Below are 26,060 nucleotides of genomic sequence, written 5' to 3'. Positions count from 1 at the left end.
ACACCAGGTACGGCCCCAGCCACCTGCAGGTTAGGTTGCAACATCACTACTTTATGTGCTTTCCACGTTCATCATTTTTTATCCTTGACCGAGGTTTATGTGCACCTTTTTACTTATTGGACTCAATAACTCGCATTCCAACATCATTGGATTACCAGAACTTTTACATACAGTTAACTCATGAACTTCCTCATGATCATAGCATCATGAGACTTGTACCATTTTTATGTTGATTTAATATTAAAAGCATTTGTACCATCATCTGCCACTGCACTTTTTAATGTATTTCACTATACATATTTGATTATATTTTATCTGTCGTTTATATCGATTGATACTATATCTCTCACCAATTCAGCTATTTTTACGTATTTAAACTGTAGGCAGATTGCGCCAATTTTTTCCTTATTTTCACTATAGGCTACAATGGCTAACACCATCTATAGATGGAGATAGCTATTGGGACCAAACGTTGAAAAGCTATGCTTTATCGAGCATGATAAATTGGACTACATCGCCATTCTTTAGCACTGTAACCGGGCTTTACGGTGCCCCCTATGCAATCCAAGGTCCCCAACCGTATGACATCATGACGTCATGCTGAGGGGACGGGGTCGCCAGAAAAGCAGCACAGGATGGGAAGAAAAGCAGCACAGGATGCACCTGGGTGTTGAAAAGGCATATCTGCTAGTGCATATCCGGCAGGGCATATCTGCTAGTGCATATCCGGCAGGGCATATCCGGCAGGGCATATCCGGCAGTGCATATCTGCTAGTGCATATCCTGCGGTGCTGCAGCAGTGACATTGGCTGCAGCGTGCCGTTCCAGGCACCCTGCTAGCCAGATGCAGGGGTTGTTGTTATGACCCTGCCATTCTCATAAAGGTCTAGATATATATGCTATAGCCTGCATTTCTGCTGTAATATATTGCTCCAGTACTAAAAGTCCAGAAAAACATTTACTACCTATTAGAAATCAGAAGGATATTAGAAATCAATTCTAAGTTTAAAGACATGTAAAAAAAATTCCTATAACGCAGTAACTTCTAGCACCTTTATATTTACAACAGTCATTTCAAATCTGCATATAACACAATCACACTAATGTGCTAGACAATAGTACATGTGACTACTACTGACAGCCATACACTACAGAACATAACATTACGATAATGTCTGAATTTCACACATAATAGAATCAGCATTTTAAGGGGCATATGTATCAAAGCTTGATGCGAGATAAAATTGTGAACTATATATCACCAACCAATCAGCTTCTAACTTACATTTTGTATTTAAGAAATGATAGTTTGGAGCTGATTGGTTGGTGATATATATTTCACAATTTTATCTCACATCAAGCTTTGATACATATGCCCCTAGATCACCAAAGAGGAACCCTTGATATCTGTTATAAAAGATGGATTTCCATCACCTATAAATTTCTGATACAAATCTAATTAAACCAAGTTTAGTACCCTAACTTACATATGCCATAAAGCACTTAAGACTAATAAAATATGATATATAATGTTTGGTTTCCATGTTTGCTGTTTTGGTCATCTCCACTACAGATGAATCTGACGTAAGCATCAAATAGAGTTGTTACACACCTTTACTCTCCCTTCCCCGTCATCAGAGGGGCGTAACTAGTGTGTGTCTTCTCGCCTAAAAGCACAGGGAACACGCACTCTGTGTGGGAAGCCAAATTAACACTAATCTTTCCAGCCAGGCTGTCACACAGAAGTGCTGATCTCGCCTCTTGTGTTCTCAGCAGTGCAAGAGTTACATTAAGGGTGTATCTGTTCTGTCTATATATACATGTAGATATAACCAACATGCAAGACACAGTTTCCCAGCTAAGCTAAAGGCAGCTCCTGATTAACAAGCACAATACAAAGGAGGTACAGTATGTTCTTTTTCTATATCACAGTATTAATGGTTAATGTCATTTACGTGCACTTTTTAAATTTGCTTAATTTGCAGCTATACAAAAATACTATTAATATTTCTGTAAAGCACCTTGAGTCCTTTTGTAGAAATAAGTTATGTAAATAAAATGTATTATTATTATTATTAGGTAACAGCGAAAATGTAAATCATTCTTGAATTTGTTTTCTAGTTCATGAACCTTTTCCGCTAAGTAACAATTCCATGTATTATCATACTTGCAGCTGTAATGATACTGATATGTACCTGCTTGTCATAGTCCTTCTTACGAAAATATAAATAAAATAAACAGTGGACATCTTTTATTCCTAAAGTTTTGTGTTGTTTAACTTACATTGATTTATGTATCTGTGGATGATAATGTGGCTTTAGAAAGATAAGTCTTCGATTGGAAGGTTAAAAAGTATTTATACTATATAATAAGCAGCAGTCAAGATATTTTTCGGGGGCCTTGCAAGATGTCCTGTCTTACCGTTACTAGGGAGCTATATATCACCTTTGCTGTGAACCCCCAAATCATATTATCAGGTTGTAGTTGAAGAAAACAGTATTCAGTCAGTTGATGACTGATCTGTTACAAAGATACAATACATCACATCAATAATGAAATGAAAGATAACAAAAAGAGAGAGGCATAACTGATCTGGAGAGCTTTATGTGATCCTATAGATGGCCCCAGCATCTCTTAGAAAAAATAATTCACCATTATTTTTTACTGTTATTACTATATAGACATACATTACAGTGTACATGGGAACTAATTGGTATATGTTTCAGGACCATGCTGCTTGTGTAAATACACATGGTAGCTCCACTAAGTGCATCTCAAGGTAGTTTGTGTCATAGCACTAAACCTGATAATAGAAGACAATCAAGACATTCTAAACAAATGACCAAAAACTTCAAAGCCAAAGGAGTATCTTATGTCTGTGTCCTGTATTTGAATAATATACATAACATATGTTTTACCACTCTACCTGTCTCCAAAACCATAAACAGTAAAATACGTAGGGGAGCTTCATGTTATATGTCATTCTTGAACTCATGCTAATTGTTTTGACTGTTAGAAATAATCGTTCTTTGCAATCATTTTATGGCCTCATTTGGTATTTTGTTTGCTTTGTGTTTGTATTTTGTTTTGTTTTGTGTGTATTTGGTAAAAATAAGTACAAAACATAAAAAAAAAATCCAAAAGCAGTTGGTATCGCAGGAATATGTAAAGCAAGAACTTCTGTGGTTGAAATCACTTTAATATAATTTCTCAGGGCACTTTGCTGCTGGCTGGCACCTCTGGCCACACCTCTGTGAAAGGAAGTGTAGGGGGACACCTTGCTGAATATGGTAATATGAGTGGGGCTCCATAATTTAAGTGGGGCTGCCAAATTATGAGTGTGGCTCTCATAATGAGTGTGGCTCTCATAATGAGTGTGGCTCTCATAATGAGTGTGGCTCTCATAATGAGTGTGGCTCTCATAATGAGTGTGGCTCTCATAATGAGTGTGGCTCTCATAATGAGTGTGGCTCTCATAATGAGTGTGGCTCTCATAATGAGTGTGGCTCTCATAATGAGTGTGGCTCTCATAATATGATTGTGGCTCCCATAATATGATTGTGGCTCCCATAATATGATTGTGGCTCCCATAATATGATTGTGGCTCCCATAATATGATTGTGGCTCCCATAATATGAGTGGGCTCCCATAATATGAGTGGGGCTCCTATTATTTTTAAATGAAAACATGCAGTGCTTATTTAAAGATCTTAACTCTGCGATCGTGAGAAAGAGGCGCACACATGAAAATACTAAAGGTTCTGCTCTTCAGGGATCGGGGGGTGATCGCAGGGTGGGGGATGGGAATACTATATGTGCTGCTGTTCGGTGGGTGGTTGGGTGTGATATTGAAGGTACTGCTGTTCGAGAGGGGGGACATGCTGGCATGGAGAGACAGTTACCTGCGCTGTGAAGCCGATAGTGTCCTCCTCTTCTGTCCTGCTCCCACTTCTCCAGTCAGCCCTTGCCCTGCCCTCCCCCATCACTATTGGCTTCTGCCCCACTACCCAGCTGCTGCCATTGGGCCAGAGATCTGTCTGGGAGGCGGAGCTCCAGACTGCATAGAAGAAGCTGGGTGCACCGCAAGTGACAAGTGGGCACCTGACAAATAGAGATTGTGGTGGTGGCCAGTTCCACCCCAGGGCATCCTGCATTCCTTGAGGTGGTACCTGCCGCACTACCCTACTTATGGCCCTGATCCCACTCACCCACCTGCCACCTCCACTCCTTGGACCTTCTGTTGCCAAAGTCAGCAAGTATTGTGTAGACATCATTCTTACTTAATTCAAAAGTTTACATTTTATACATGTGGGGAGTTGGGAGCTCAATGATGTAAGCATAGCAACTCTCTCTAGTGATTAATGATGGCAGTGTACCTAATACAGTATCTGAAAAATTTTATTTTTTTTCCAAGAAAGCCACAATGGTACATAGGCCATAAATTTATTCCAAAACACCTATATTTACCCTTGAGTTTTCTCTGTATCAATAGGGTATCTGTGAAACTCCATTTTACGGATGGCTCTTGCAATTAACCGCACTAGACAAACAAAAAATTGGGCGCTCCAGGAAGAACTGAGAGAGTACAAACAAGTATGCAGCTCACCACTGAGGGGATAGGCAGGCCCCAAAAAAAGGTTGAAGAGACTAAGGAAAATGGTAAATGTGGGAGCGCTAATGATATGTAAAATAAGCACACATAATAATTGATAGTAAATAAAAAATATGTTCATATTTAATGTTGCAATAAGCAAAATATAAAAATATTATTAATAATAAAATCGAAAGAATCTAAAAGTGGATAATGTGAAAATTCAATATATCTAGGAACCGACATTTGGAATATGAGATGTAGGCACGTAGAAACAATGTCTAACAATGAAACAAGAGGGTAGCATGTATTGAGTCACCCGTTGAAGTACAAAAGAGATAATAAAATCTTCAAATAAGATACTTATATGGTATAGCTCACATAGTATAGCAGATCACCAGGTATAAATAAATCAATTAAAATAGATGTAGAAACATTGCATTAAGAACCAACATATGTAGCAACTATAAGTGGATGGTAATATGCGGCAATAAAAACAGTCGAATGAAAATAGTGATGCCGCTGTTGCTTAGAATTGATACAGTCAAATTATTTAAATTGTGTCTCAGAGTTTGCTGAGATAAATGTAGATGGTATAGTCTTGTACAAATGGTAAAGTCTTGTACACAGGGATCACTCATGCTGTAGTGTTCTGAGGGTGGTGTCATTTAGGAAGAGTTGTGGGCTATGCTGAGTTGAACGTACGCAGAGCTGCATCTGATTTCGGGCAGATCTTTTGCACCAGGGATAGGGATAATGGAAATGTGTGCGGATAGTGATGAAGACTAGTTCCACAAGTGGGTGGAGAGGGGCAGTGCAGCCGCAACTATAGATGCGTGAAACTCTGCAGTGTGAATACAATTGCAGCCAACTCGAGTGCAAGTCTGAACCAGCCCCTATATGATTTGAATCCCTCTCCTTGAAATCTTAATTTTCCCCTGGTGTAATGGATCTTGGTTTAATGAGCAATGATGCAATGAATAGTCATCTTGTATAATTATAAATGTATACAGAACTGGGTTTGCTGGTCTGTGCCTTGGTCTCTAATTGACCTTAGAGAGTTATCTCCTCTTACAGTACACATTTGCCTAAACTATTTTTCACTCTTTCCTTTTAGGACTCTTCTTTCCAAGTTAACAAATTAATAAAAACCCACTATGTCCCATGTAATACCCAACCATGTGTTACGCGTGGGACAGTCAGTTTGTATGGCACCCAAAGAGGAAGGAGGAGGTTTCAGACAAGTCATTCAGCCAAGAGGCATCCCAATGACTACCAAATGCTCTTACTTCACTTCAGACAGATGTGTGGGACATATGACATCACAAATATGTGGCAATAGTTTGGCTGATACAGCTCTTTACAGTGGTCAAAAACACCCAAACTCCAGTTCATTATACAAGTGTGTAGAGCCTCACAACCCTATGAATACTCACCAGCCTTTGCCAGAGAATGTTGGTGGTAATCCGCACAATATAATGAATGGATCAGTACCTGGGGCTTGCATTGGAGGAGATCCTTTATCTCCATCACTGGACATATCCATAGAAAACCTGAACCAGCTCATCTTGCAGCTGGATCCAACTTTCCAACCTTTGCCTCTTAACTCTGAGATAACGGCAAAAAGCAGTGAGCCATGTAAGCAAGGGACTGTGAAGACCACAAGTCCTCCAGGTAAGTGAAGCACAAAATAAAGTAAATAAATAAGTACTATACTTAATCTCTGTTTCTTAAGCTAATTCTCAGAATGTAAGTTACTTAGATTGTTTGCATTATTGATTTTCTACAAATTTATAGTACATAATATTTTATTGAGCAGGTGCCTCTTTTTCCCATACCCTTTCTTTTTAGCCTGGTATGAATTGTTTGATTTTTTTTCAACTTTAACAACATGCAGTGCTTTCTATGACCTTGGATTCAGGTATATTGTATATCCTGTAATATTCATCTGTATCACCTGGTCCTTATTTAACAGATAGATATCACCATGTTTTTTCTCTCATATTAATGGCTCAGTTGATTTCATTATACATATTGCACCTCGGACTTTGGTTTAATTAAATATCTGTGGCCCAAGGAAAGGAGTGAGATAGAGAGAGAGAGACGGACAGAGTTTTTCATATAAATATTGTTTAGTGGACACTTAATTTATCTTAAGTGGTCAAGTACATTTAATGTGGAAAATAGGAGAGTTCCTGTAAATATTTGCATACACTGATTATACTCTTATAACGATCACAGGTAAGACGCACAAAGATGTTGGAATCCCATCTCAGATGGCCCAAAACCTTTGGGAAAATATATGCATTTTTTCAGAAACAAGAGCACAAAATAAAATGAGCATTTCTGCCAAATGTAGGTGTGTTCTCCAACCTCCAGTGAGATGCCACCACAGAATTATACAGGGTCCTGTGGCTATGGTAATGTTACATGTTGTATAACTACAGCCAGACTCAACAAACAAATTATACAGCCACCTGAGGGCCTGGCAGATAAAGTGAACTAAAACACAGTACTGACTTGTTATGTTTCTGTTCATCATGAAATGTGATGCCTGGAAGGCTTGCATTTTCTGATGAAATCAGACCGGCCCAGTGAGGCAGCTTAAGCTATTAACTAAGAAATATTTGTCTTACGGTAAGTTCCACAAGAGAACCGTCATATTTGATTCATGTTCATGCTCGCAGGAGCAGGAGTGGTCCATGATGTCACAGGAAGCATATACAATAAGACAGTGTGAGATTAGTGTCATGGGGCTGCGTACTTGAAAGTGTTTAGATAAAACTGTGCCAGCTTTGGAAGTTATGCAATAAAAACATTACAAACTGAATTGTATGGCTTTCTGAAAAAAAATTCATCAATGTCTATGTAGAAATCGAGCCATGTAAGCTAAAAATCCAAAATTTTCCATGCAATAAAATATAAATTGAGGCTCTCATAACTAAATATATATTGCTGTTTTGCATTCTATATTGAAGGCACTTTAAGCAAGGGATGTGTTCTTTTTAACATAAATCATTGTGGCAGGCTATAAAAACAGCTTTGTAATTACTAGGGATGTGCAGGCTCGGATAGGTTCGAGTTTGCATGCTGAGTTCGGATTTTTCCCTCCAAAAAAACGGAACTCAGAACGAGGCAAAACGTCATCTTGCATGGACAAACATCATTTTGTCCAGGAATGATGATGTTTGTCCATGCAAGATGACGTTTTGCCTCTTTCTGAGTTCCGTTTTTTTGGAGGGAAAAATCCGAACTCAGCGTGCAAACTCGAACCTATCCGAGCCTGAACATCCCTAGTAATTACCTTTTCTTTCTTTCTTCGAGCTGCTTTTAATAATTGATTCAACAGATCTTCCACAGAGTTAGGTGACTACCCTGGCAAACACAGTAACACCGCATATGATATAGGGGACAGAGACTCTATGGAATGCCCCTCTGAGCTCTGTTTTAACTGTGACATTCTTGCCGCCACCACCACTGCTCTCACATGACCTACTGATAGCCAGCCTGTATTTGGCAGCCATACTTGTTTTTTCTCCACAAAGATTTTGAAAAGGAGATAATGAAATGTAGGTTATTGGTTAGAAGAATTATTATAAGCATGCTTAAAATGGTACAGAAATTTCTATTTAAAGTAAAACTTTCGTTGGTGAAAATGCTGCTTTAATCACAAATGAATAGGGAGGTCCAGCAATGGACACCATTTCTGCCCTTAGTGTGTGCCTCCGTCATCATAGAAGAAAGATGTGCTCCACCCTCTGTCATCCCCACATTTTCTTGTTATAGCTGCCAGTGTTTATAAACTTACTTTTCTATAGGTATCTCCCTAAAGTACTTAGAATGTGTTAAGTCTGTGTGTTAGTAAAGGAAAAATGCGGTGAAAACCTTGTTTTCAGGGTTTTTACCGCATTTCAATATGTACTAAGCCCCGGCCACCCTTTTATCGGTGCAGAAGGTAACGCCAGAAAAACCTGGCGTTACCCTATAGAAGCCTCGCTGCCCCACAATCGTTCAGCACTGTCCCCCACTCATCTGAGTGTCCTGCATGCCAGCCCGTGCTCCTCCTGGGTCCTCTGCCCCCTTCCCCCCGTAGTCTTCTTCCGGGTGCAGGGAGGAGGAGGAGGAGGAGCCCGGGACTTCTGCATAAGTCACCAGCAGGAAGTTCCCAGGGCTCGGAGGTGGCGGAGTCCCACGGAGACCCCCTCACCCAGCGTTGGCTGCTTTGCAAAGGGCAGCTCTTATCGCATGAGCTGTCCTTTGCGATACTAATCGCATACTGTATGTTAGTACATATGCGATTAGTAAAGTTGCGGTGACTGGTGGCATGTACACTGCAAACTTACTACATCCCGCCCGATATGCCAGCACCTGGTTAGATGGTCGCAGCAATTATGCTATCAAATGGCTCCTTCTCAGAGTGGTCTAGGCCCTCTTACTAGTTTTCCAGGGTGATAACTAGCAAATAATAAAGCTGTCTAATACACTATAGTCAGGGTAGGGATTCACACTTTCTAAGCCCGGAGCCTACATTATACTGTATGCTATCTAGCAAGAGTCATTCAGTTTTAAAATGGCCTCTTAAACGTCCTTTTGAAGTAGGTTGTGTTAATAGTCTAGTCTTTATTTTGGTTAAAAGCATTTTGTTGCCTAGATATGATCACACCTCTTTACAGGTACCAGCATGTTCTTAGATGTTCAGTACACTAAGGAAAATTCATATTCTCAGACATATGACTGCACATTGCATGTGGGATTGATACAACAATTTGGCTACAGGCTGTAAACTGTGATTTCTGTACAAAAAGCAAAAACAAACTGTTCAAGTACTCTGGCAAGTGGGACAGTGAAGTGCAAATGATGTCCTAAAGCCTCACCAATTACTTTTTATCAGCATCAGCATAGTGCAAATTATACAATGAATGAAAATGTCTGGTTAGTGAGGTTTGATTATTTTCAATTAATACAATAAATATAATTATTTTTAATCAATTAGTCCCTTATGAAACTCATATAATGTAATTCATAAATCCAGGAAGGAAAACATTGCATACTGTTCAGAAATAAATTTACTATTTCTCTTTTCCCAGAGATGAAATGTACCAGGGTGAATTCTACAAGAGTGGTTTGTCAGGAGAACATTCAACGATCTTCATGTCCCACCCCAAAAGCTGAAGGCATCCTGATTGCTCGGGGAACACAGAACTGTACGCCCAATGGTAGCCTTATTTTCAGTGAGTCTCAATCATATGTCAGTGGGCACCAAGATCGTCATCAATGTCCATCTGCTGCAAGTTTGTACCAAACCAATGAAGCCATTGCTATTCCACTTCAGAGGTCAAGACAATACAATTCCATAATATCCACATCACTTGGCTCAGACAGCTCACGTGACATAAGACCTTCATTCTGCAACAACGAGGTTTCCTTTATGTCCACTAGCCCTGGGTCAGACACCAGTTACATTCTGGGAAGGCAAGTGCACCAACACTTTTTACCAATATTTGTACTTTCACAAATACGGTACTTACTTTTCTCAAGGCTATTGTTCTCTTTTTCATAGATTTAAATTATGTTTAATCAAGTATGGAATTGTAAAATACTTTTTTTGCATTTTGTTTTTGTCTCTGTGGCAGGATGTCATATAATTCTGTCAGATTTATCTCAAACAGCTGAAGAACAACAATTTGCTCATCTAGTTATGTCCTATTGTCATGTTTCATATTTTATGATGATTTAGGTTCCACCATGAAATTTTATATCCTGTCTATTTTACAGCACCCAGTCTCTCCAGTATGATGATTGTGATGGTCACCAATTTCCTTCAAGATTATCAGATAGCCCATTTGGCTCACTTGGCTCATTTTCCAATCTACACAGCCCTGCTTTCATGTCACCTACCACATCGAGACATCACTTTGATCACAATGGCAGTTTTAACCACCAGTCCAAGACGTTTCCTCGTACTCCTACAGATGGCCATGCCAACAGTTGCCCCCCATCTGTCAACAATTCTATTATGGACATCCCCATCCTTCTGGTCAATGGGTGCCTGGAAAATGGAGACAGATCCCCCAAATCTTCAAGGCAGCTCCTGGGTGGACTTAGAAGAAAAAGTTCCTCCAGCTTCAGCAAAACCTACTCTGAATCCTCTATTCCAACTTGCTCAGAAAGTGAGTGACTCTCTATACTATTGCTAATATGGTAATGCACTAGTGAAGCTGGGTTACTTATTGCATTACACTATTATATATTATTATACATGTTATTGACCTACTAGGTCATTCATCATCTTATAGAGAGATTTAAAAAGTACAATAACAATGTCATATGTTTTTATTTTTTTTCTTACTTAGGTAATATAAAAGAGGGGCAGTCTGGCATGAAGTTTGTGATGGACACTTCCAAGCACTGGTTTAAAGCCAACGTCACACGAGAACAAGGTAAAATCATCTATACACTTTGTGAAAATATGGCTTCTGCTTCAACAAAGAAAAACATCTAAGAGTTACTCTGGATCCTGCACAAGTCCAGGGCAGTTTCTAGGGTCTGAGGCTCCCAGTGAGAGTAGTCAAAATGCGCCCCCCCCCCCCCCCCCCCAAGAAGCAGTAATATTGTGGAGTGGGCGTGGTGTCATTGTGAGGGGGTGTGGTATCACAGTAAGGGAGCGTGGTCTCGAAAGAATATAAGCCAGGTCCACATAAAATACACTGTGGCAGGCACGGCGCCGGAGCTAGAGAGGGTACTTCTGTGCGCACGCCGAAGGCGCGCGTGCCCGAAAAGAGGGCGTGGCCATTGAAAATGGGGCGTGTCTATAAGACGCGTCCCTTTTTCGTGACTCTTGGGGCCGTGCCTGGCACTTACAGACACGCCGGGCAGCCCCCAAGCGCTGCTGACAGGGAGAATAGATGCCAGGCGTCTATTCGGCGGGGACACACATCTCCCCACCCACGGGACACTGCCGCCCACAGTGACTGTAATATATATATATATATATATATAGTTGAATTTGAGACCAACAGCACACACCAGAGTCACAGATAGGCGAAAGTGTTTGGAATATAATGGCAATGTAGGAACAAGGAGAGTCAGAAAATATCCATTTGCAAATACAAATTATATATATATATATATATATATATATATATATATGTGTATATATATATATATATATTACACATACACATTACATACACACACACGTGATTGGGTGGGATATATGATCACAAATTAAACAATATAAGGCTGCAGGGCAATATAAGGCTGCACACCCTGGCCGTCCATGATTAGCAGCAGCCAGCAGGTCTTACTTGATCAGAGCGAGGACAGCACACTAGCACAGCCCCTGTCACTGTATCCCGGATAGCCGCCTTCACGGAGCTGAGCAGTTTGGCTGCGGTGGTGTGGTGGTGCTTGTGTGATGATGTCACACGCCGTGACAATCACACAGTGCGGAGGAGTCCCTGGGAGGGCTTGGAGAGCCTTCTACTGTGCCGCCCGCTAAGACCTGGGTCTCCGGCTGGTAACTGCTCCGCCGGGCGCCCAGGAATTCACAGGCTGTTTCAGAGGCGGCGCGCCCCATGCGATTGCACGGGTCGCCCGCCCCTAGAAACGGCCCTGCACAAGTCTCTGATATTAAATAGCAATAGATAGACAGTATTTCTACAAAATTCTAGACAAAGATGTGATATTTGAAAATGTTAAATTTACCACAAAACAAGTGTAAAATGTGTATACATCTTTCCTCAATAACTTAACATGATTCTAAACATGACAAAAAATCTATGCTCAAAATTTTGCAGGCAGGGAGAAAGGACAGTTTCCTATGCTGACCACAAAGGCTATTTTTATATTTTGTGATAATTCACTGGTGCTACCACACCCATAAATCAGCGAGACACAGCGAGCCAGTCTGTACGCTGAAATAACCCACAGTCAGAGATTCAATCCTGGTGTGGTATCATCTTGATCATTGTCTAGAATCATCCTACCTATGATGCATTATGATTTGACACCAACCTTCTTCTGTCAAATGGAAAGAGTGGCTACAGTAATGAGTGACCAGGGTGTCTGTTTTTACTATTACTTTTATATTATCCTTTATATATACTATATATACATTATTTATTCGCATTACTGTAGCCCTCAATAAAGGAAAATATGGGATTGACAGCACTACTTAAGTTTAAGCCTCGCTGTGGGTGCAAGCAGTATAAACTTAAATAGGAGGGCATGTCTTTACTGCTCACATAAGTTTGTGATTTAAATAATCATTACCAAACATGGTATAAAATTTAAATACAATGTCCCAGCTGTAACTCACACTCGTTGACTCTCCTGAATTTACATTTGTTCCTTTGTTTAGGAATTAAGATAAGTTATTTGGGATGGTGTGCTAATAAATTATAATAGTAACATGCATATTTCCCAACAGTCTCTTGTTTTGTTTTTATTTTTGTTAATGTTGGTTGTGCATGGTCAACTATGTAGTAAGCTGTGTGGCCTATTTGGCTATAGATATGTTCAAACTGACTTGTGGTCATGTGCATAGCACCGAGGACAGCCTAGGTGGTTTGGGAGTAGTGCATAGTTTGTTTCAATTTTCGAATGCTGAATTCAGGTGGTATGGGCATAAGTGCTCTCAGTGACTGACAACTATATTCCTTTGTCCCCTATTTGTGGAATGATCAGAGTTGTTTAGAGAAAGAGTAACATGCTGCATTTATATTATTATTGGAGAGACAGTAAATGCATTAGCCCCATAATGCCCATGATTACAAATTTTACCACAAACTTCTGAGACCTCCTAAATACAAAATACATATTTAAATAAACTGTTTATGTGTACACTTTTCTGGAAAGACTGATGAAAAGATGGCATTTTGTTGGCATTAATTAATAAAATAAAAATATTAACAATGTTGATTTTCAGTATGAGTTAATTAAATAGGCATTTCTTAATTTAAACACAGCCATTGAGTTCCTGAAGGACAAAGTGCCTGGAACATTCATTATTCGAGACAGCACGTCTTACCGTGGATCCTTTGGGTTGGCCATGAAGGTCCCAGGAATGCCATCAAAAACAGGTTTGTATACTGTCTCAAACTGTATCAGTAACACACACACAGTGGTGGCAGCCATTTTGTGAGATGATGTAATATTTACAAAAAGTAGCTGAAGAAGCAGCAGTGGCATCACAAGGCTAGTGGACATGACGGAGATCTCTTTGGTGCAGAATGAAGGTCTTATACAATGTGATCTGTCTGAGCTTAGTGATCAGACACAGGGTGGCTGCTGTTTCCATTGTATGCAGATAACAGGTATACATTAATTATCACAAATATATATTTTATGTTACATTAACGAATTTATTTTTTGTGAATAATAGAAGAAGTAAATGTACCCAAAGCTCTTATGTTCTATGTAATTACTGTAGTTGCCTAATTAAAAGTGGCCTCTATATTAATTCTTTGTTGCTCTCAATGGGCTCGATTCAATTGCCCGCAATGTAAATAGCACCGGGAGATAGCTTCTGGAGCTATTCAATTCTGCGCAGTGTTTAGTTGGAGAATGCCCGTTCTTGCGACTAAACACCCTGTTTAAGCTGCGAGAAGGGGAATTCCCCGACATAACTTCCAGACGCGATGCTATTTTCCAGGCGCGAAGGGCTTAAAACAGCCTCGCGCATGGACTTTTGTCGGATTCCTGCTCGCATCCCCGGAGGGGTACGAGAAGAAATCCTTAGTCGGGCTTAGTAGCACGGTGTATTGAATAGCTTCGGGAGCTGATTCCCGGCACTATTCACTTCATGCAGAATAGAATCGATCCCAATGACTGTAGTCATCTTGCATCTATGCTGCTGGCTTGCTTGTAAGTAACATACTCTACCTAACGTGAACAGTGTAGTTTCTTATAGTTTGTCACTTTCGATTATGTACAAAGGGTTTTTTGTCTTTTGCATGAATAGAAAAGTGACTGGAAGTGAATGTTACAGGTACTTTAAGATAACATTAGTCACTGGGAATCTGGGATGGTGATAATAAAAAAGGACTTTGCCAAGAGTAGATTGCAGCAGAGTGCCTGACTCACAATGACTCACCTCACTCACATCTCAGAATTGGAAAAGTTTTTTCTATATATTCTGATGAAGTTACAGCACTTATCTTATGGTGCAAGATCCAGGAGGGTTCAACAGATTTAGGGGTCTATTTACTAAGCTGTATTAGGAGATAAAGTGAACGGTGATAAGGTGCCAGCCAATCAGCTCCTAACTGCCATTTTTCAAACACAGCCTGTGACATGGCAATTAGGAGCTGATTGGCTGGTACCTTATCACCGTTCACTTTATCTCCTAACACAGATTAGTAAATAGACCCCTTTACTATTTCAAACTTACAATATATAGCACCCAGAGTCAGTATACCCTCCTTGCTCCGCTCAGATGCTACATATATCCATACAATGATGGTTTGCTTACTTGTTGTCTGCTTTAATATTATAAAATATATGTTTTATGTTCAACTTAGAAATTGTGTTATATATGTGAAATGAGGAGAGCATATTCATCTATAAATAAATTAAATAAATTGTATGCAGTTGGAACAATGTAGTTTATTTGTTTATTTTTACTTACAAAATTAGTTGTACTGTATTTTTATTAACCCTAAAGAATATTAAGAGAGATATTTACTATGCAGCGCTTTTCAAAGCCTCTGCATCTTTGATGGTTTTGACTACTGGATTTAAAAGTGCAAATCCATTCAATACAAAACACAACCGATTTTGTATTAATTAAAATTGCCAATTTATGGGCCTTATTCAATTGCAGCTGAAAACCGTGATCAGCAGAAAGTTTGCGCCGATGACATCATTTCGCCAGTTGGAGACTTTCCGCCTAATTCAATTGCAATGACGTTTCATCTAAGCGGAAAGTCAATGCATTCAGATAGGCGGAAAAAAGTGCTGTTTAGGGGTTTTGGGGTGCAACGTTGCGGGAACCCCCCTGCAGCCTTAAACAGTCCCCCAAAGGTAATCTGCATAAAAAATAAAAAAAAGACCTCAGAACACCCCAAAAAAAGTACTTTCGTTTTTTGGGCGATAAAAAAACTAAGTTGGGGGACACACTTAAAAACTAGCGAAATAGACTTGCAGGGAGTCTCCCAAGTATGCCCCAGGTGTATTTAAGTTTGTAGGTGCTTGCGGCAGGTGGATTTTGTATGATTTTTAAAACTTAATTTTAACAACTTTAAAATAGGCTACCCCAAATTTTCATGTACCCCAAATTTGCTGGGACTACTTAATTTCTCCCAAAAAAACTTATAAATGCTATTTTTTACCACTTATGCAAAGACACTAATACGGACCTATTGAGAGCACAGTGAAACTGCGAATTGCTCATTAAATCAGTTTGGTACCCCAAATACCTTCAGCGGGGCTATTCTGGGGTACCCATAGTGATCCCCCATGTCAGTGCATCTTTAGGGGGATTTCAGGCTGTTCTTCCTGTTTTTGACAGAACTTTCCGCCTGTCCAAGTTTCGCCGGGTCCCGTTTTTCGTCCTTTGCAATTAAATAGGAAGGGAAGCGGGGACGCGCGCAAAACTTTTCCGGAGCTCAAACAAGCGATGTAGGCGGAAAGTACACCAGGCAAAAAGTCCGGGACTTTTCACCGGCAATTGAATATGCCTCTAAATCTATTGGCCGAAAGACGCATCTGAGCGTTCCAAGCCTAAGTAAATTGAGACAGTCCTGTACATACAGTGTAGGCAGCATTTCTGTGCATATAGTGCCTGTTTGATGTCACTTGTTATTAGTGAATGGATAGGCTGCATACTCATGGAAATTAGTAACGGTCACAAAGTGGCTACCTACGCTGTACGTGGGTGATGAGGGTGCTCTGAAATTAATGAACATACATGAAATGCAGATTAAACAATAACATACTATACAGGTATCAGATCATTGAGTGGAATTCCAATACAATTATTGCTGTTTCCACAGGTAACACGACAAATGAACTTGTACGACATTTCTTAATTGAATCATCTGCAAAGGGCGTCCATCTAAAAGGTGCTGCAGAAGAGCCGCATTTTGGTGAGTGTGACTGCAGTCTAGTTGTTGTATACATATATTTTAAGTCTAGTTGTTACATACATACACATTTATGTAGTGTATATCTCTGATCATACATTATACTCTATTACAGGTAGTCTATCTGCCCTGGTCTATCAGCATACTATTACCCCATTATCTTTACCATGCAAGCTGCTTATCCCAGATACAGGTATGTATAAATGATAGTTTATGGACACAAAACCTTGGCTGATTTACTTTTAATCCATCTGCATACATTCTTTGATTTATTAATAATTAGTGACGTTTGGCTATAATGTTCTCTAAGCTTACTTCTCCTACCAAATGGTCAAGTTGTTTTCTCTTTTAATCCTCTTTCTTATCCTGTAGACCCTTTATTACTGCAGGATATGATTTTCCTTTCCACAAGCACAGCTCTATGACAACAATGAAACAATAATTGCAAGACATACAGATAGTTTTAAGAATTTTTAGACATTCTGGCAAAAAAAAAAGCATTTCACCATCTGTCATGATTTTCATTTGCAGATAGCTTAATGCTGCAATTGTAGTAAAAATAAGACAAATGTATAGAAGTTACATCCTGTATGGTCAGGTTGCTTGGTGTGAGTTCATAGCTACTGAAACAAAGAGATCTATTCTCAGATCAATGTATTTTTTCTGACTATCCAGATAGCTTTTTTCCAGATAGCTTAGGCAGTGTCAGCTCTGCACAAGTGCACAGAATCAGTGCAATGCTACAATAAATAGCTATAGTACAAAACATAATATACAAATGGAATGGAATGCATTGCAGTAAACAGTACAGTATGGCAAATCACTAAGTGGAGAACCGATGCCATCTGGTGACAGAATTCTGATTAGTTTAGCTGTGAAGAGATTGGGATATTTGACTCATGAAAAAATGTACATATTGTTAAATGATAAGCTGGTCACTGCAATATACTTTTCTTCATCTGTAATATAGTCGCTGTTATAATTTTAGACATAACAAGGTACCTAGAAATTCTGTGACAAAATATATATATAATACACAAGCAAAGGAAGGGCTTTACTAATGGATGATTATAACAATAATACTGTATGATGATCATGGGCGTAACTACCATAGGTGTAAATGGTGCAGCTGCCATGGGGCCCAGAGCTGAGGGGGGCCCATCTTCCTTGTCAAAGTTACATGTGTTATATAAATTTTTTACCATTGGGTGGTACATAGGATCCCTTACAAACTTTTGCTATGGGGCCTTTGAATATCTAGTTCTGCCCCTGATGATGATTATGTAATAACAAGACTTGTTTATTATAAGTTTATCATATAGAACTTCCTACTAACCGCAGCTGCTATCACAGAGACAGAAAAGGGAAAATATATATATTTTAGCTACAAGATTTCACAAATAGCATGTAGTATGTATCTTGTATCTAATTTTTGTCCCTTGATCCTCAGGGCCTGATTCTGAGTCACATAAAATGCCCGATGCTCCCGTAGTTGAGCAATTTTTTTGCAACTGCGCATGCGTTACTCAGAGGGTATGCTCAATGGTGTTGTTGCGATGGGCACAGATGATATCGGAAAAGGGGTAGAAAAGTGATGGGTGTTCCTTGGTGGTGACTGGGAGGTGGCTAGTAGTGCATACAAAAATTGTCTATCTCATGGGTGTGTAATGGGTGTGTCAATGCAAGTGACTGCGTTCAAGACGCACAGCCACATCCATAGGAGGCCAGAGCAAAACAGAGGAACTGCACCGGCCATACGGCTGGTGCAATTGACGATGGTGGTAGCGATGGTGCACCAATGGTGGCATTTAAAGAGACACTGGTGGTATTACAGTGTGCAGAGATACTGAAAGTGGGTGACTCCTGCAACAGACGCAAGAGTAAATACATCTGCATCCATCTCAGAATCAGGCCTTTATAATGTTTAATGTTGAAAGGATGAAGAAAAAGCTTAATAAATAAAAATATATATTTTTTCCTATACAGTTTATACTGATTGTGACAGCAGCCCTGATTCTGTTCCAGATGCTGTTTTGGAGCTCAAGACTTCTGCTGGTGAGTTAAAGGTCCCAAATGTAGACTATGAAAGTAAAATATATATTGTCAACATATGTTACTAGGAATTACATGTTATAAGGAGATTATTATCCTTGGGCATAATATACAATTATGACACTCATATTCAATTATGCAAATTTCTGGGTAATGTTATTTAATTTTGCAGTTCAACATGTCACTTATAAATAATAAATAAGGACAAATGGGAAAAAGTAAACGTCATAAAATATACATATAATTATCAGATGATTTTATAAATGGCTACAGCTTTAGGAGTGAGCACGTTGTAGATGAAAAACCACAATGAGAAAGCCATAAAAACAGTGACAGTTCTACAACAAGTCACTCCTAGCCTCGGAAACAAAAGTGACCGGGCTTTTGTATCCCTCTACAGCATGCAACGTCTTTTATCTGAACTCGGTCAGCACAGAGACCCTAACCGGATCCAATGCCATCCAGAAATCTGTGACTGCTACTTTTGAACGGGCCGACCTCACTGTGCCAACCATTGTCAACTTCAAAGCCAATGAACAAGGTGTCACTCTGACTGACGTACAACGCAAGTAAGTATTCATTCCTCAAACATGTCTCCGTGATGGAATCACATTGATTGTGATCGGCCAGACTGACCTCTTTCTTCTTTTGTCTTTCAACAGAGTATTTTTTAGACGTTACTATCCTGTCTCGTCCCTCAGCTTCTGCAGTGTAGATCCTGAGCTTAGAAAGTAAGTGGTCTCTGATAACATATTTCATGTACGGCAGGAAAACATACATGGAAATAGAAATTATATGAAGTAATTTATTGTCTAATGAAATAACTTGCAGGATGGTTAAATGTGCACCCCAGTGGCAAACGCAGGATTTCTAGAGGGGGGTTCCAAATGCTTAATTTTAGAGTGAGTGTGGCCTGTCCATGAAGAGGGCATAATTAGCACTTATCCAGCTTTAATATGTTACATACAAAGTATATTGTGTGTCATAATTCCAGCATATATAGGACCTGCGATCACAGTGAGCCATTAGATGCGGCAGAAGGTCCATCCTGTGTGAGCAGAATGTTTTTTTTCAGATGTGGGCATCATTCCAGAGCATTGGAGCAAGTCCGGGAGTTTGAGGGAGCAGCAGAAGAACTTAGTACTTCCCTGGACATATATGTACATATCGGTCTCCTTATGTACTGGATAGTGTATAATTATACAGTATTAATTATTAACCCTATTGATGGTCTATAGCAGTGCACCCCTAACAGTGCATGTTTTCCACATCTCCTAATTGGTGCACAGGTATATTTATTACTGGCTGACACATTTTAAAAGATCTACAGTTGGTGCTAATGATTTCATTTGTGATACTGAAAACAGCATGCAGCACTAGTAACATTGTATTATATTTCTATTGTGGTCATGGTGTGTGCTGGTGAGGGGGTATCCAGGCAGATGGAAACCCCCCTGCATTTGCCTATGCACCTATTGCTTATATTCAGTGAGGGGCAGTTAGCTTAGGAGCCAGTGATATAACTGAGAAACAACATTCACACAGTTCAATCTGCATTTTGTTGCATCAACTGAATGTATGAAAGCACAGCCAATCGAACACTGGGAACTCTCTGTACATAGCAGCAATCGTGACTCTCTGTGAGGTCACGTGTTCCTTGTATCAATGTCAAATGTTAATAAACAATTGTACAGACAGTATTCCTGACAAATGTACTCCAGACTGTATGCCATACAGATTTAGTTACACAATAACACCAGTTATTTCAGGTTATACTTATTATATAGCTCAATAATACACAGTCTTTGGCATAAATCAGTCTCTAATAGTGATCTGTTTACCTGCTATTTAAAGACAATGAACTTTTGGACTGAATGAATTTCAACTTTTTAACTAGACACCTACCTAACTTGGCAAATCAGTTTAAAGTAAGTATTATTCTACCTGGAGTAAAATAGCCCTGATTCCATAGAGCAGAAGGAAAAATCAATGTTGCTCAACCATATATTTTAGCTGGAGACAAATGCCAATGTGGCATAGTTTTGGGACCCCGTGGGGCCCTTGGCAAAACACTGGTTTGAGGCCACCCTGTCAAGTCGCTGTTTGGCAAAAAAACAACATATAAAAACTGGTTACAGTAACACAAGCCACTCAGTTCTCACGTTGCCCTAGGCAGCAGATTTGGTATGCCTAATATAGGGGTAGGCAACGTGGCATTCCAGCTGCTATAAAACTACACATCACAGCATGCTCTATCACAGTTTTCCTGCTAGGGCATGCTGGGATATGTGGTTTCACAGCAGCTGGAGTACCGGATGTTGCCTATAAATGGCCTAATGGATGATCTCATCTTGCAGGACCTTACTTCGTTAATACACAAATTGTGCATCTCTGCCAAAAAAAAAGAACAATTAAAAACAATCATACATAAAAGGCTGGGAGGGAGTTTTGTTTATCATTATTATAATGAATGAACTTTAACGAATGGAAAAAGCAAATAATGAAATGAGAAGAGGAGTAAGAGAGAAGTATTTGTTCTGTAGAATATTAAAAATACAGATAATTACACTATTAAATGACCAGTAGTGACAATTATCAGGGATGTATGCAGCAATAGAAGGTAGAAGGTTATATACAAGTCTATTACTTATTATTAGAATGTTCATGTAAGCAGTTGCTGGTTATGATCTGTAGAACTTGCTAGGACAAGGTAAGGGTGTAGTCCTGATTTCCACCCCATAATGCTGCATAAAACAAAGGATAGCTGGAGGGAAAGAATGTGAACAAGCTGTTATACCACCTAAAGACTTGACATAGTCTGGAGATCCTCATCACTGTGTACAGCAGCTCACGCATAGAGGTGGAGCAGGTGTGTAACACAAATCTGTTTGTAACTTAGGTTCAAAACAATTTTGTGATTACTTACCTAAGTTACCTAGAAAAAATGAAGGGCATGTCCCTCTTCACATTGCTAGTTCTATGGAGGTTAAACTATTGCGTAGAGATTTTCAGAAAATCTAAAATGGTCTAAAATGTGGAATCTTAAATCAAAGTGTAGAATAATACAGAGCTTATTTATGTGTTTCTTCTACACGGCAATATCAGAAAACCTTTGCTGCATCTTTCTTATGTACTTATATGTTATTTTCCAGGTGGCAGAAACATTGCAAATCTTCAAGGTAAGCCATTATACAGACAAAACTAGTTGAAACATTACTGTATGACACATAGTCAGACAATGGTAGTTTCTTTATGTACATGTAGGGTAAAACATAAAACAATTTAATATATTATAACAAAAAAAATCAGTTATCTGATTTTGAGCTTCAACTGTGGATTTATTACCACCAAAAAGCCAGATAATTATAATTTATTTTTGCCACTATTCATGGCAAAAGGAAATTAAAAATTTGCAAAGAAGTATTAAAATACAAATACAGGGATTGGGGCTCTGAATGAAGCCGTCCCACTGCCATTGCCAGGGAGGATTTCTACGGAACGCTCTCCCGGTATTTTCTGTGGAGTGTAGGCAATAGGCTACAGCCGCTAACGCAAGAGCTTGGTAAATCCGACAGCCTAGTATTCCTCTCTATGGGGGCTGTTTCTGCTGTCGGAAATGGAGGGATCAGACCAGATATTGGAGATATCAACTGCTGTATCTACTTATTACATACTGGGGATTCTTAATATTTGTGGGTACCCCCTGAAACCAGGGAGATAGCCTGCAAATATTATTTGCACATACAAATCAAAGTCTCTCACATCTTTTCTACTTCTCCTTCCTCTCGCTTGCCATTTGAACCTTCCAAGTAAGCAAGTGTGTGTTCTTTTCTCTTATACCTCTCCTGTCTTCTTCTCCCTCTATTTGTGCCTCTACATATCGCCCCAACCACCCTCCCCTCTATCCTTCTGTTCATGGGCTGGGCCTTTCATTGCAGTGTTAATAAGGTCAGTTATCCCAAATTCTACCTGAGAAGTAACACTTTTATTTCTTTCTTACTATAGGATTTTTGGCTTTGTGGCAAAGAACCCATCAGATCCTTCGGACAACGTGTGCCATGTATTCGCAGAGTATGATGTCATACAGCCTGCCTCACTGCTAATTAGCTTCCTGTCAAGCTTGATAAAGCAGCAAGAGAGGGTATAATTCCTACTTCCTCCACTGGAGGCATTTCTACCCTATCTACTTATCATATACAAGTGACTCCAGTAAGAGAAGAAAATATGTTTTTGTAAAATCATGGACTCCTTAATCAAGAGAACGTTTGGACTTTTAATCTGGCTTGAGTGGTATCAGAGGAATTTACCAGACAAATGATTAGGATAAACTTTAATGTGATATCAAAAAATGTTCATCATATCAAAGTGTACCAGTCACCTACACACAGTAGAAGCAGCCGGTTTGTTGACTGTATCCAATATTCTGTCTATCAAGCCACTTTGTGCCTCATGCCTACATGATGTCACTAGTTTAGAGTAAATATATTGATATATTGGTTGCTTTATCAAAATGTCTGCTTGCACTGTGTGTGGTTGACATGGTCACCTTAACAACAGTTTAGGAGGCTAATTTCCAGTATAACTGTTATGTGCTTCTCTAGTTATTAGAGATATGCACAGACCCCCGTGTTTTGGTTCTAATTCATCATCAAGTTTTGGTTTTGGCAAAACCACCCTCAAGTGTTTTGGTTCGGATTTGGTTTTGGTATGGTTTTGGATTCTATAAAAATCGATTTAAAAAAAAATTGATAATACAGCTAAAATCATATAATTTGGACCTGTTTACGTGCAATCCAATACCCAAGTTCGGTTTTTACATCTGAGTTCAAACTGACAATAGAACCGAACCGGGACTCAGACTCGGAACCCCAAAGTGGTTCCGAACTGGGACTCGATTCAACTCGGAACCCCTAACTTCAGGTGTGTTCGTATTTCAGGAAAACCATACCACACATCTCTACTAATTAGTATCATTATATGCAGAGAATGAATGAATATATATATATATAGTATATAATTATAATTGTTATTATTAGCCTAATTAGGAATACTGCCACTAGGCTATTAATATGTATATATGCCCGCTTATTCTAGCTATGGATTGTAATGCATCTTAGAGTAACAGTGGTGTTGCAGGATGTGCACCACCAGAAGAACATCAAACACATAAAGCTCAGTGTTAAACCATTAAAGTAGAAGTAGATTTCAGGCATTTCAGAGCAAAACTCCAGGGCTTATTTACATGGTTGTTTTCAATATTTAATATTCATTGAGACAATATCTGAAGCAGATATATTATTACTGACCCCAGCTAATTCCTTTTATGCACTTTGTCCATGTTGGACATTATTTAGTAGACTTATATTCTATTTATATTTTTATAGCATCTGAAAACATTTTTTATGCGCTGTTTACTTGCAAAAATAAATGTTATTTGTGTGAGTCAATGTTTATATTGTAGCTCTAAGTGGGTCTATATAAAGGTAAGACAGTTGATACCTGCAAACCTCAGGAGGTACTGGGTTACCAGAACCTTGCTTCATATGTGGGGTGTCTATCAGTATATAGAATAAAGATAATACAGCTTCAGGGTGTTGTAATGAATCCCACAGGGTAGACTGAAAGCAATGGAACAAAGTACAGCCTGTATAGTACAGGGTGCTATTGAAAATGGAGTATAGTAATAGTTAAATGTTTTAATATTTAATTTAATATATCAATTGACAGACACTTTTAGCTTTCCTCTATGATGACAACAACATTAATTTAGTCATTGGTAAAATATCTTCCACAATAATAACTTAAAGCTAATGGTTTGATTAAGGCAGAGTGGGGGAGGGGTCCTCATTGGGCGGCAGGCAGAATGGAGGGGCAGCTCTGGGGTCCTAGTCAGGTGGCAGGCAGAGTGGAAGGGCAGCCCTGAGGTCCTAGTCAGATGGCAGGCATAGTTTAAAGGCAGCCCTAGGGTTCTAGTCAGGCGGCAGCCAGAGTGGAGAAGCAACCCTGGGGTCCTTGTCAGGTGGAAGGCAGAGTGGAGGGGCAGCTCTGGGGCCCTCTCTCCACTCCACTGTGCCTCAATTGTGGCCAGCGACTCATTGACGCTAATTTCTGGCTGGTGCTCTACACGACAGTGTAGTCGCCATGGCTCCAGCGCTGGTAAAACCCACAGCAGTAACAGAAACATATGAGGGACATGGCTGGTGCTCACCAGGAAGAGGAACCTAGAAACATGTTGAAACGGCTGCCAGAGTGTGGGCAGAAGGCTGAGGTAATGGTGGAACACAGAGGATGCACCTGTAATGTGAGACTCACCTCTGTGTCTGAGGGACTGGCTGCTAGTAAAGAGGCAGAGAGAGGAAACCCTTAGAGGGACTGAACCTGATGGAGTCTGAGTCGGGGGAGACAGGGAGGACCTGTGAAAGGAAGAAGGTACCAGTCACAAAGTCTGTGTCTGCCTCAGCATTTTACACTCACGATTGCATACTTCACAACACAAAGTCTGCAGACAAAAGAGACTAGTCAGAGGGATTTGAGCCCCATAATTTACTGCACACCCAGGGGCGTCGGAACAATTTTATGTTGGAGGGCACGGAGATGGAGGTGTAATGTAATTTAACTTAAAGACTGCACTTTACACATCCTTCTCCATGCAGTGCAGGGGCCGTGCAGTCTATTGCTATAAAGCACAGCCCCTGACCGTCCACGGCCGCTTCTTCTTTTAAGTGTTTGGAGGGGGATGAGCCGCCCATTGCCCCCCCTATCCCAATGCCCATGTGCACACCCCTACTTAAAATACAACTACCTGTCCGCTGAGCTAAGATAGTTACTTTATAAGAGGAGATAGAGTTTATAGACTATAGTGCATTGTCCTGAGGAAGGAAATGAAATGCTCACTGGCTACAAGGGTCATTACAGTATATTTTGCATAGGGGCAGTAAACAACTACATGTTCCTGACACAGCCTACAGCAGAGGAAGAGTGGGATCTCACAGGCTAGGCACCTTAAAGCTGTCAATCAAAGGACAAACAGCCAGGTACCTGTGAGCACTATACTAAACCTTGGTACACACTTGTCCAATCCTCAGGAAATCCAACTCGAGATGAACTGTTTATGCAATCCTACTGCAGATCTGGTCACAGGTTCTTCAACCAATCTATGCCTACACACTTGTCCAATTTTTCAGCAGACCACAAATCTGCATCTACTGCAACAGTCTGCTGAAAGGATTGTGTCACTGTACAACCCCTAGCAACAGCTCCTCATGCACCCATGAACGTTATGTTCCTGCTTTATGATGTTTTTTAAAGAGACTAAAACATTAATTGTCAAAA

The 26,060-nt window shown here is 39.8% G+C and overlaps 1 protein-coding gene across 1 annotated transcript; it reads left to right on the top strand.

Annotated features, from left to right (window-relative positions):
• The first annotated feature begins 1,708 nt into the window (after positions 1-1,708).
• TNS4 (tensin 4) lies at positions 1,709-24,130 on the top strand. Its single transcript, XM_088474651.1, has 13 exons — positions 1,709-1,903; positions 5,708-6,264; positions 9,678-10,062; positions 10,366-10,760; positions 10,944-11,030; positions 13,560-13,673; positions 16,587-16,679; positions 16,792-16,869; positions 18,663-18,731; positions 19,129-19,297; positions 19,391-19,459; positions 21,881-21,907; positions 22,734-24,130. Exons 2-13 carry the CDS (start codon positions 5,748-5,750, stop codon positions 22,873-22,875), a joined length of 2,145 nt encoding a protein of 714 aa, XP_088330777.1. The 5' UTR covers positions 1,709-1,903; positions 5,708-5,747; the 3' UTR covers positions 22,876-24,130.
• Positions 24,131-26,060: the final 1,930 nt, after the last annotated feature.

Source organism: Taudactylus pleione, unplaced genomic scaffold, assembly GCF_031769625.1.
Source record: "Taudactylus pleione unplaced genomic scaffold, aTauple2 ptg000155l, whole genome shotgun sequence".
Classification (NCBI taxonomy): domain Eukaryota; kingdom Metazoa; phylum Chordata; class Amphibia; order Anura; family Myobatrachidae; genus Taudactylus; species Taudactylus pleione.
The sequence above is the reverse complement of the archived record's forward strand: the minus strand, read 5'-3'. Positions and strand labels throughout refer to the sequence as shown.

What these genes read in the sequence shown, in the direction of transcription:
- TNS4 (XM_088474651.1), top strand. Translation starts at nt 5,748, where the DNA reads ATGTCCCATGTAATACCCAACCATGTGTTACGCGTGGGACAGTCAGTT. An exon ending in GAAGACCACAAGTCCTCCAG is followed by an intron (nt 6,265 to 9,677) that starts GTAAGTGAAGCA and finishes CTCTTTTCCCAG; the next exon opens with AGATGAAATGTACCAGGGTG. An exon ending in CTGACTGACGTACAACGCAA is followed by an intron (nt 19,298 to 19,390) that starts GTAAGTATTCAT and finishes GTCTTTCAACAG; the next exon opens with AGTATTTTTTAGACGTTACT.